Genomic DNA, 13,261 nt, shown 5'->3' with positions numbered 1-13,261 from the left:
TACTAGATCAAAAAAATATAGGAGGTTATGTTTAAATACAGAATTATTCCTTAAATACATATAAAATTCATAGTTATATATCTACACCCACATTGCTGTTTGATGATTTTCTTAGAATTCTAAGGAAAATAAAATAATAAGTGAGGAAAAGTAAAATAAAGTTAATTAATTATTGTCATTTTTCCCACTTGGACAACTGTTAGGTTGAGACAAATACTTGTCCCAGCCTTCCCAATGACTGACTGAAGTTTGGTCAGCCTAAGCTTTCAAACTTTTTCAATATTTTCAAAATATATTCATGATTTCTCATCATGTTGCCTTCAAATATCCTTTTCAAAATTCTAAATTATGTCTATTGAATGGCCCAAAGCCAATTAATCCATTTTCAAACACTTATCGTTGTTTTTCTGGTCTTTTCTCTGACGTGACTATCTGAAGCACCTTCAGGCAGATTCATAAAAATGTAAGGCCCGGGTCTCCTAATTGAGAGAGTAGATTTATGCATGTGTGGCAAGTTCTCTAGTTATTTTTTCATAATCGATCTGCCCCTCTGGCTTTAAGTTTCTTAAGAAAATTTATAGAAAATCTCATAAACATATCATTCTCATTAACATCATTGAACAATCTTAGATTCTATACAGAATTCCTGAATTCATTGTTACAAGGTTAAAGCAACCTTAAAAATACACGTATAAAAATTATAACGATAAGCATGCATGTGCTAAGACCACCAGCAACTACTACAGCAAATTGTACACCACCTTTGATAGTACTTGTGCTATTAGACAGCACATAAAGGTTTGCATTAGAAAACCGCTTACAACTCAAAAAGCGAGGAGCGGAACTGTAAGGGGACAAGTTTAGGTCTGAGAGGGTCACGGGAAGAATGTGATGGAATGCGGCCAGGAATGACAGTGCTTGGCTGGACTTGTGGTGGATGTGAGGAGATGGACATCAAGCTCAGAACTCTGAGAGGTCAACACAGGCCTGGGGAGGTGCAGGAGGACCCAGAGGCTGGGGGTGAAAGGAACTCCCAGAGACTTGAGAGATCGTCCGCAATAGGAATCCTGAGTCATTCACCCTTGTATCGGCTCTATCTGTCCCAGAGCCTGGCACTTAAAAGGGTGTGTGATGTGTGAATGAAAAGGAAATGCATCTAGGTTAAAACAGGGTTAGTTCATAGTAGAGGTACACCAAGCCTCTCTAGTCATTGCTCTTTTTTGCTCATTATTTTGCTCAAATAATACTGGTTTTCATTGTTTTCAGAACATTCAAAGCTCTTCCAAGCTGAAGAATTTTGCCCTTGTTGTGCCATCTGCTTTTTTTTTCCATAGCTGGCTTTTGTCTCAGCTCAGAAGCCACATCTTCAAAAGAAGAGCTTTCCCTGACCTACTGCTTCTAAAGCATCTCCCTGAACATTACTCTCTGTCACAGCACCCTATTAATTTTCCTCACAGCAACCCATTCAGTCCGAAATTATCTCATCTAGGCAAGGCTCCGTTTGTTTACTGTCTGGGCCGTCTTCCCAAGAATACCATCATACTGAGAACGAAGACCCTGTCTATCTCGGTCACTGCTTCAATCTCCGCTGCTGAGCACAGCCTGGCACACGTTAAATATTTGTCAAATGAACAAATAAACTTCCAAATAAACTGTGACTGTTTATTTCAATATACTTTGCATTGACAATGGCAGAAAAGCCTTGACGACAGGCAAACAAATAAGGAATGTAGTGGTTTCATCATTAAAGAGTTTACATATGAAATGAAGGGATTCTTACCTCAGTGTCACCAGGATGCAGGCGAGCATCAGCTTTGCCTCTTTGGGGCTGGCTCCGGTGTCAAGCTGTGGGATGACAGCTTCAGGCACACATTTCAACTATCAGTCCTGTAAGGGAGAAAGTTTCTTCTTGCCCAGAGCCCAGCGTAGGTCAGGCCCTCAGCGCCCACCCAATAACTAGCCAGAGGGAAGAAATAAATTGCTTGATTGAAGCCTAAGCAGTCCCACTTGGGAGTTGCAAGTGGCAGGGATCCCACTTAAATCACATGCCGGAGAATAGGGGAGGGGTGGTTTCCTAATGTGGAGTATTGCTACCAGAAAGAAAAACAACAGGTACCAGGCAGCAAAAACCAGAGGTCCTCGATGGCGTCTTTCTTCTAATCCCTTCATTGCCACCAGTCATAGCTTGGTTCACACCTGCCAGGGTATCTGAATGTCACTTAGCTTTGCACAGTTCCACTATTTCTGATCAGATGAGGAAAACACAAAGGAGCGCAGAGGCAATGTTATTTAATATTCCTTTAATTGTTCACGAATATTTCTTTGCTTCTACTTAACCTTTTCTGGATCATTCTCATACAGCCTGGGAGTTATTTGAAAAATGCACACCTGCCCTTTTCTGCTTACTTCTCTTAGGGATTCCTTACTCCCTTTACATTACAGCAGAGGACACAAGCGCTTCCCAATATTCTCCCAACCTCCCTCTCCAGTCTTGTCTCTTACGTTGCTTCTTTCCCAGCTCACATTTCCCCAAATGCACCACTTTTTCCAACACTTTTATAGCTTTCCGACTGCAGGTTCAACCTCCTGGAATACCTTCCTCCCTCCTCTGCCTGCTCGCTTCTGCTCTTCTTTAGAGATTCTGCGTTACTCCAGAAAGCCCTCTCTCTCCTCCATATCTGAACTAACTACCTCCCCTTCATGCCCCCATTAATGACCTTTTCTCCTAACAGTATTTCAATTTGACCATGGGTATCTTGACAGTAGGGATAGAGTATTATTTCTATATCTTAAACTTACAATTTTTAAGCAGAGTTCAATAGATGTTGGTTAAACAAAAAGATGAGTTGGCATGTCACTGCTGCTCAATTGAAAATTTCCAAGGTTGTAAGGGAATAGTCTAAAACTCTACAAGGAAGAAATTCTACACGTTATTTAACTTTAACGCTAATCAGTGAATGTATATATGTGCGAAATCAAGATGAAAAGCAAACAATGGAATTATTGTGACTGTTTCATTTACAAAGGACAATGTGTAATATAGATTCCATTATAGAAACTGATACCTTCATAGAAGGGAAACTGTCAAGTACAAAATATGCATAAGAGTTTATGTTATATGTTTGGTGATGTCACAGCTAATATAATAAAACTACAGGAGTTGAGCTCCAGGTCTGACCTTTTACCAACTCTCTTCAGTGTGACAGAAATTCTACTACAATAAAAATAACATTCTAAAAATGGGCAAGGTTGGGTGAGGGGGGAGGAAGGCTTTACCGGAGAAGGAATAGTGACAAAATGACAACTGCGAACGCTAACGGCTCCAGACCACTCTTTCATCATTTCCTCCACCCCAAGGGTTTCAAAACCTTTAAAGTTAAATTACAACTAGAAAATGTGAATTGTAATTAATGAATATGAAACAGGTAGAAGGTTTGCTATGCAAACAACTAAAAACAAATGTTTAACATTTTCAGGTAAAGGCATTCAGTAAAAGTGAGGTTAATATAAGATATTTGATATGGAAAAATTCAAGTAGAGTTACAATGTGATAGCCATACTGATCTCCTAAATTTATTCCCAATTTGGTAAAATGAGATTTTTTGAGACTATTTTTATTTGGAATAGGTTTATATTTACAGAAGAGTTGCAAAGCCAGTAAACCTCTCACCTAACAATGGGTTTCCCCTTTTAACATTTTATACAGGGGTAGGCAAAAGTAGTTTTACAGTTGCTCGTATGAAAAACAACACAATAATAAATAATAATACAAGAATGAACTCTGTTTTGCATACTCACAACTATAAACCTACTTTTACACACCCCTGTATTACCATTGTCTATTTGTCAAAACTTAACAACAAATATTGGCACATTTACTACTAACCAAACTCCAGACTTTATTTGGATTTTACCAGATTTTACCTTAATCTCCTCATTCTGTTTCTGGGTGACACATTGCATTTAGCCGTCATATCTCTCCAGTCTCCGCCAACCATGACTGTTTCTCGTTTCTCAGTCTAACCTCTCTTTTCACGACCTTGACAGTGTTGAGGAGAAGTGGCCAATTATGCCGTCAAATGACCCCAGTCTAGGTCTGCCTGTTGTTTTTCTAATGATTAAACTGAGGTCAATATGTGTCAGGGAACTAGCACTTGCTGAAGTAGTCCTATTTAAAAGAGTCACTTTCTTTGTGTGCAAAAAGGCCTCTGAAAACCTTCTTGGTTTATTCTGCCCATAATCTGACCCCAGAACAAGGTCCAGCAAGATTAAAGCACACCCGGTTGTTTTGATCCATGTGCACATTTTAAAGAGTTCCTATGATTAAGTGATACATTCTTTCCAAGTTACAGTAGCTTTGAAAATGTTACATGCCCCAGTTACTAAATGGTAATACCCCTCATCTAAGCTAAATTGCCTGTCTTTTGCCGGCACAGGTTGGCATTTTTCTGGTTGGCAGACTTTGGAAAGGTCTTTGGTCAGCAAGGATCTGCTGCATGTCCTAGAGATGTGAAAAAAGCGTTACATTTAGAAGAAACCACCAACAAAACAAAAAGGCAGCCAACCAAATGGCAGAAGATATTTGCAAACAACAGTTCCAACAAGGGATTAATATCCTAAATGTATACAGAACTCCATAGCAAAAAACCAAACAATCTGATTAAAAATGGGCAGAAAACCTGAACATACTTCCCCCGAAAAGACTTATAAATGGCCAACAGATAAGTGAAAATATGCTCAACTTCACTTCCTACTAGGGAAATGCAAATCAAAACTACAATGAGATACCACCTCACACCTGTTAGAATGACTGCTATCAACAAGATAAGTAATAACAAGTGTTGGAGAGGATGTGGAGAAAAAGGAACTCTCGTTCACTGCTGATGGGAATGTAAACTGGTACAGTCACTAGGAAAAACAGTATGGAGGTTCCTCAAAAAATTAAGACTAGAGTTACCATATGACCCCAGCAATCTCTCTTCTGGATATCTCCCTAAAAAATTTGAAAACATTTATTTACAAAGACACATGCATCTCTATGTTCACTGCAGCATTATTCATGGTTGGCCAAGACATGGAAACAACCAGTGTGTCCTTTGATAGATGATGCGATCAAGAAGATGTGGTGCATGTATACAATGGGACACTAGTCAGCCATAAAAAAATGATGAAATACTGCCATTGGTGATAACATGGATGGATCTGGAGAATGTTTTGCTAAGCGAAATAGGCCAGTCACAAAAAGCTAAGAACTATGATTTCACTCATACGTGGAATGTAAAACTGAAACTCATACACATGGCTAACAGTATGGCAGTTGCCAGAGGGAAGGGAGGTGGAGGGAGCAGTGAAAGGTAAAAGGAGCCGCATATACGGTGAAGGAAGATCTGACTTTGGGTGGGGGGCACACAATGCAATGTACAGATCGTGTATCAGAGAAATGTGCACCTGAAGCCTATACAATTTTTTTGTTTATTTATTTGCATCTTTTTATTGAATTTATTGAGGTGACATAGGTTCCTAAAACCATATGGGTTTCAAGTGTATGTTTCTATGATACATGATCTGTATATTGCATTGTGTGCTCACCACACAAAGTTAAATATAATCTTGTTAATCAATGTTATTCCAATAAATTTAATTTTTTTAAGATTTTATTTATTTACTTTTAGAGAGAGGAGAAGGGAGGAAGAAAGAGAGGGAGAGAAACATCAATTGGCTGCCTCTTGTATGCACCCTGACCAGGGATCGAACCCACAGCCTATGCATGTGCCTGGAATCAAACCGGCAACCTTTCGCTTTGCGGGACAATGCCCGACCAACTGAGCCACATGGTCAGGGCCTAGTTTGTATAACATTTAAAAAAATGTTTAATGTTATACAAACTCACAGGTTCATATACTGAATTTGTTTTCCTATTTAGCCATTCAAATCATTAAGCAAATGAACCACGTAAGCTCCCCAAATGAAATGAGGTTTTGGAAGAGATTAGAGGTCTAAGTAGGAGCTGAATTTCAATGCTCACAGCATTAAATTGAGAGTCAGTGACGGATAAGAATGTTTACCATTTTGCCTGGTTCTGCACCATTTATAGATACTTCCACTGCTGAGTGGTTTTTATAATAGTGAATACATGGAAAGCTACATAAAAGCTGTCTTTAAATGCCACAAAGATGAGTAATCTAAAGTAAAGTTGTCAGAAGTCATTCCTGCAACGATATGTAGGCAAATTTTCCATGGTCTCATGAGGCAGCTTAAGAACAGGACACGGATCTTTACATGACTTCAGATATTTTGGGTAGAATTAAAAGAAGAGTTTAGATTTAAAAGTTATTTTTTTCATTGTTATAGTCATGAAATACTGAGAGATAAATACCCTTTAATCTGCAAGTATAATCATGTTACTGTGTTGTATATTCCTATAACTATTGCTAATTCTACTATTAAAATAGATGAACTAATTCTTTTTTGTTTCCTCATTGACTTATTATACTATTAGGCCCTTGAAAACCACAGTAAAAAGGACCATATGAGTGAGGGAATAATCAGGGGCCTTGGAGTCAAACTGAGCTGGGTTCAACCCATGGCTCAGTCACTCTGACCTGGAGCAAACCATCTAACTACTGGTCATCTCAACATCTTTGTGAAATGGCAGTAACTACATCACAGTGTGTTAGGCAGACTGTATGATAACACGCTGAAAATACTGAGCTCAATTCTTAAAACAAAGGAGGCGTGCACCAGCTATTTACCTGCGTTATTCCTAAACAACCCACAGTGACGAGGCCGTCTCTTCAGCCGAGAACACCCCAGAATGAGCAGGGAAGAGCTTTCCTGAGTACACGGTGGCCTGTGTGTTAGGGGAAGGGTCTGACAGTGGAGGACATAGGCAGAGCGGGCCTGATGAGAGAAAAAGACTGCAATCCAACTCATAGAACAAGATATTGAATAACTCTTCAGAAAACAGGAGAATGTCCTTCACAGAATTTGAATAAACCCAACCATGCAAATGTTTACATTTCTAAAAGGGAACAACTGCTGGTAAGAGTGTGAATTACAGTTAAATGGCAAGTGAGCCAACACTCTCCGTGCAAATGCAGCACATAAAACACCACCAACACTAGCAAAAGAAGTGAACTCTGTGAAGCAACCAGGCAACAACAATTACATAGTCTAAGTAATCAGATGTGGCAGTTCTTTCCACGTAGGCAATCAATATAAATCTTGGAAATAGGTTTCTATTGATGTTATAACAAATTACCACAAGCTCAGTGGCTTAAAACAATACTAATGTATTATCGTACAGTTCTGTAGGTTAGAAGTCCAACAAGGGTCTCACTCGATACGACTGTTTTCCTGTTTTCCTTTCTGGAGGCTGTAGGGGAGAATTCATTTCTTTGTCTCTTCCTAGCTTCTCTGCCCACATTCCTTAGTTTCGGGCCCTTTCCGCCATCATCAAAGTCAGCAACAAGCAGCAGTCCTTACGTACATCCTTCTGATCTTCTCTTCCACCTCCTTCTTCTACTTCTGAGGACCTCTGTTACTACTATACTGAGCCCACCCAGATAACCCAGGATGATCTCCCTGATTAGTAATCCTTAATTCTCCTTACAACCTCCCTCTTTGCCAAGTCATCTAACATTGTCACAAATTCTGGGGGAGCGAAGGGGGTGGTACATTATTCTTTCTTCCGTAGTCTCCAAAGGAGATTACCTCTGAATTAGATAACATTAATCTCTGGGGGTAAATCCTATACTGCAACCCACACATACCTTATTCATTTTCTTCCAATGATTCAAAAACAGAGGAGCTTCTTTTTTGACAACGTTAGAAACTGCAAAACAAAGGTGTTCCGTGTTATTTAACTAGAGCAGAAAGAGGCGAAGCCATGACAGAAAGAGCTCTGTGAGTTGATGGGTGATGAAAATGGAGTATCACTGATGTCAGGCTTTCTTTGGGCTCCAGGAAAAATAGGATATCAAAATGGGATGTCCACATCAACAAGCCTTATAAGGCTGTCTTCACCCACCTCTGGAACCTATCATATGGTTTCATCCATTTGCATCTAGGAATTGCTGTATTTTCAAAGATAAAAATATTGTTTTATTGCCAGTAAGTATCTCTGAGTAAGTACTTAGAAAGGAGGTTTTAAATAGTATTTGTGGGATCTGAAAGCACAGACACTGTGAGATGAATTGTTCTCTTAATGGGCTCATCTAAACAGAGTATTTGTTATCATATCAAACTTAAGTTAAATACCACTACATATAAAAATACTTCATTGCTTAATTTATTAGAAAAATTTAAATTATATAGAATGTCATACCCAGCACCCCCAAGGATATTTTAGAAAACTGTGTTAAAGTTCTATGTAAGTGCATTGTCTAGATCAGGGGACAGAGCCCGGAAGGCGATAGAAATAACTGGACGTGGCTGGGAAGGCACTGGGCATATTTGAGTCCCTTTGCCGCATCTGAGGAGGCCAGCCACCGGCCACCATGCAGCTGCAGCAGCTCACTGTTGTCACCCAATGACAGAGCAATAAAACACAGTAATGGACCAACCTTAGCTTATCAGCCAATAGTTTGCACCTTTGGGTCTAGATCAGCCAATCCTTGGTAACTGCCTGATATTTTACCTGATAAAATATATAGAGTAGTATAACTTATTGTCTTAGTTCACTAGTCAGATGCAAACATCATCAAAACCTAGAAGATAAAAATGTGTGGACACAACTGAGGTCAAGAGTCTTAGAAACTGAGGGGTTCTTTGTTTCTTAAGAGAATGGATTATGCCTTATTTTGGGTTGTGGTCCCAGCATGTAGCGTAGTGTCTATCACATAATAGGCTCAAAGTAAATGTTTGTTGAGTTAATGAATGACCAAACTTTAAGGAAAACATTGGTAACTCTGAGGGCATTATTCGTACTCATTAATGAAAAGAAGTAGTAGTCTAGCCTTAGAATTCAAGGTTGGCTTAGAAAGTAAAAACCCTTAATATTTTCCATAGTATTAGATAGATAGATACACAGATAGACAGACAGACAGATATACTAACAATTATTATGTTATAATTACCAATGAGGCCTTTTATAATATAATGGGGCAAAAGGAGTTAAACTAAAAATAATAATGTTAACAACAACCCAAACCAAGTGTTTGTGTGAAATTTTTATGTTACAGAGTTCTTTCAGGAGCTCCAGAAGCACAATCAGTTAGCGTGTGGTACTTATACAAAGTTCTTTCAATCTGTGATTTCTCTTATCATCAGATCATTTCTCTAAGGTAGATATCGTTTCATTTTAAAGAACATGAACTATAAAGGAAATTAACTGATTGTACAAAGCCTTGCACAGAGCTAGCAGTGGAGCTGCACTTAATCTCTGGCTCAGCCCATGATGGCTCTCTCCCAACAAGGAGGCAGCGTGGCGGCGTGACCGTGTAGAGATGAATCAGATTCATTAAATATGCACACTAGCACCCTCATAAACCGGAGGGGAGGAAAAAGCCTGCACTGTGGCACAGCAGAGGAAGGAAGGAAAGAGCAGGGAAAGAGTGTAATATTCGCCAAGGGGGTGTATAGACATCAGAGTACCTTACTTATCTCGACATTAGTTGCATGTTGGTTGAATCATTCAGTAAAATGACATAGATCACCTGGACCAGTGTCATTTCATCTGAAAATGCACTGTTCTGTGATTTCTTTTCCTGTGGGTATCTGTCTCCCCCACTAGAGTGAAAACCTCATGAGGGTCAGCGACTCAAACATAGCACAGTAAGAGCTCCGGAAGCACTCTCTATGCAGAGGAATTCAGTCGGATTGTTTGGAGTGGTTAATAGGTGACATTATATTGGTGACAGTATAGCACAATGGTTAAGAACATGGACTTGAAGTCAGTAGATCTGTGTCTGAAACCATGCTCTGTCAATGACTGCCTGTGACTTTGGGCAAGTTACCCCACCTCTCTGAGTCACAATACCATTCGTAAAGAGGGTGACAGTGATAAGACTTATTCCATAAGTTTGTAGTGAGGATTAAATAACACCTGTAAACACCTAGCAGGATGCTGGGTAGCTGACATGCACTCAATAAATGGTTTACTACTGCAACACACTGAAATGTCAAGTTCAGAAAAGTACTGGAGCTACATGTTGATCTCTGTAGATGGGGAGAAGGGACATTTGCTTGGTTCCCAAAAACAAGCTGAGATGCTGAGAGAAAATCTTAAAAAGTGACCCAAGATGTATTTTTAAAACAAACTTTTAATTTATCCCACATGCCATTTGAAATACAGTAATAGAACAAAGAAGAAAAAAAGCACAGGTGCAGTGTGATTTATGATCAGTATAAATGATTTGCGATCAATATAAATGATTACAAACAGGACTAGTCTGCAGACACAAGCTCACTGACAGAAAAACCTTATGAGAGGTCAAGGGTTGAAGACCTGAGATACGGCTGGTCACAGAGGGGGACATTCAGAAGGAGAAATACGTGCAATGTTCTTTTTAAAGTAATTTTCCTTGTTCCTGGAAAGAAACAAGTTTAGCTGTCATCAGTGTATCATCTTACCAAAGTCCAGCTCACTGCCTTTCCGCTGTGTACTCGTTCCTAATCCTCAATCTCTGCCCATACACTTTCAGACCCCGGTCTCTCTCTCTCACAAACAGACAAAGTGAGTGCGGGGATAGGCGTATATTTAAGTCAGAAAGAAGAAAAGAGAATACTAATTTCCTAAAAGGAAACTGACACATACGAAACGATCTCTATCATACTTTCCCAGGATGGTGTATATATAAGTGAAATGCAAGCCAAGCAATTAAAACGTGTTCTACCCAAAAGTAGCAGAAAAATAAACAATCACAGAACAAGTGCCACACATCAATTTAGAGGAGAATCTGATGCCAAAATAAGGTAACCCTCTCCTTTTGTATCTTTAGTATTTATAGGAGCCAACTCATGGAGCCTGAAACTTTTGTAAAGTACCACTTCACACCTGAACTGTCAGCTCTGGGGCTCAAGCAGATGAATGAGAGCCAATCTCTTGGGCCATCAGCTCTTGGACAACCAGATGGGCCAGCTCTTTGGAGCCACAGATGTTGATTCAGAGAACATCCTCTACTTCTCCTTTGCTTCCTTCAGGGCCTGGGGTACATTCCAATGGTCTGGAAGACACCTCCATTGGAGTTTCATCTCCTTGACACCCATTACCTTCCTTGGTCTCCTCCTGGATCAAATGTGGCAGGCATTCCTGCTCAGAGTTACTCCAGACATAGCCAGGTAAAGTCACGTGGTTGTCAGGCTGTCGGCTGGCCATCTTGGTCGCTTTGCTGGAGATGAGCACCATGCGAGTGCTGGCGGCCATCTGCGACTGGCTGCTGGTGCTGTGCGTCATGGTGGTGAGCACGGAGCCGTATCTGTGGCCACCGCATGGGGGCGTCCTTTTCCAGTCCACGGAGAGATGCCAGCGACTCCACATCTTCTTCACCTCAGCCTGAACCTAAACAGCAAGAACCATATCGTGCATCAGAAACCATCAGGGAGACCCTGCAGCTTTGTTAGACGAATGTTTGCCCCGATTGCAATGATTGTAATAGTCATTAATTAAGGCTCCAATGTGTGCCAGGGACTTTGCATATATATACTCTCTCAGTCTCAAGAAATCTGCAAGGTAGGTGTTATTACTGGAGATGAGCAAACTGAGGCTTACAGAGAGGTAAAGGGCACTGTCCAAGATTGGTATTTTAATAGAGGCTAAAACACAGCCAACAGAAATATCTCATTGAGGGGAGAGGAAAAAGAGGATTCAGGTTGAAGGAGAAAGAGAGATTAACAGTGGTGGCTGTGGCTGAGGAATGGCATGAAAGGAACTCAACCTGAGACGTGACTCTTTCGCCCTGCCTAGGCATATGAAGGAGGAAGACAGGAGAGAGGACTGGACTCTGAGAAGCAGACACTCAAATGCAGTCTTAATAGGGTGGGGCTCTTGTTACCATTCATTGGCTGGAGACTGAATTCCACTGCAACGACCACTTTCCAGAAGGAAGCTTACTTGGAAGCTCCACGGGAGAGTGGAAACCTGAAAAGCTCATTCCCCTCCAGCCAAGTCCTGGACAAACATGAATTGTCCCACCACCATCTGGAGTTTAAAAAATGTCAAAGTGTTCTAATGGATTTGTCCCAAGAATACACATTTTTCATAGCACTTGAAATTGATGAATAAATTTAAGCATGAACTAGAATATGAAGTCCTCTATCCTTCCAAGTCTAAAATTGCATTCAAGTTTGTTGTTTTTTTTTATATCAGGGTCTATAAATGAATTAACCTTAGCTTATCGAAATTAATTCTTGCTTTCTCAGAATAATTTATGATTAAAACATCTCTCCTCTCCCTGGCCATTCCGTCCTGAAACTCCCGTGGACCCTAAAGAGCTTTGGCCACATTGTGATGGAGACCTGTGGGCAGCCCGGGCCCCCCCAGCCTACCTCTCCATTGCAGTAGCAGTAGATGATGGACACGAAGAAACCCTGGAGAACGAAAGAGCCCGTTAGGTGCTGACCACGCATGGAGTTCGCAGCACTGCAGTATCTCGCATCAAGTGAATCCTTCAGAAAATTTTCTATTACTCTCCCCTAACGTTTCCAAATCCTTAAGTGTACATTAAATTTACCCTGAGATCTTTCTTTAGTATCAGCTGAACCAAGCGAGTAACTGAATAAAACATGCCAAAATACACAAAGACCTGATTTCTCTTCTATTCGTTTCATTTATGTTGCCACTCAAGGGTTACTGAATATCCCCTGGTTGGCAAGAGATATTTATACACTGTGAATGCTGGAAATTACAGACATGGGGTGTTATATAGTAAAAAGACAAAGTGTTGTTCGCATTCATTCAAAAAATATTTATTGCGCTTATGCAATGTGAAGTGCCCAGTGTGCCAGGGATAAACAGTTGAATCCAGACAGACACGGTCCCTGTTCTCTTAGAGCTTACATTCTAGAAGGAAATACAAATGGATAAAATATAAACAAATAGCCACACAAGAAAAATGTAAGATGATAAGGGCTATACAGGCAAAACAAGTGTTGGACACACAGAAGAATGAAGATGAATCAGATAAGAAACTCAACAAGGACCTCTCTGAGGAGGTGACATTTAAGCTGGTTTGAGTGACAAGAATGAGTTAGGCCTTGTGAATATTAAGGAGAAGAACATCCCAGGCAAAGGGAAAGCATGCACGAACCCCTGAGGCAGGAA

At 40.3% G+C, this 13,261-nt stretch overlaps 1 protein-coding gene across 3 annotated transcripts in view; it reads right to left on the bottom strand.

Annotated features, from left to right (window-relative positions):
* Positions 1-6,738: 6,738 nt before the first annotated feature.
* The window catches only part of PTH2R (parathyroid hormone 2 receptor), a 62,218-nt gene continuing 55,695 nt past the window's right edge, over positions 6,739-13,261 (bottom strand). For 2 of the 3 annotated variants that reach the window (XM_024564265.3, XM_071220697.1), the window contains 2 exons: positions 12,487-12,528; positions 10,284-11,500 (listed from right to left, as the gene is read on the bottom strand). In XM_024564265.3, the coding sequence (XP_024420033.1) occupies positions 11,105-11,500; positions 12,487-12,528 (438 nt within the window). In that variant the 3' untranslated portion in view covers positions 10,284-11,104. Of the gene's footprint in view, positions 6,901-7,772; positions 7,835-10,283; positions 11,501-12,486; positions 12,529-13,261 lie in introns of those variants that run through there. The other variant, XR_006655969.3, reaches the window with a different exon arrangement.

Source organism: Desmodus rotundus, chromosome 2, assembly GCF_022682495.2.
Source record: "Desmodus rotundus isolate HL8 chromosome 2, HLdesRot8A.1, whole genome shotgun sequence".
NCBI classification, from domain to species: domain Eukaryota; kingdom Metazoa; phylum Chordata; class Mammalia; order Chiroptera; family Phyllostomidae; genus Desmodus; species Desmodus rotundus.
Note: the sequence above shows the minus strand (reverse complement) of the source record. Positions and strands in the feature narration are given on the sequence as shown.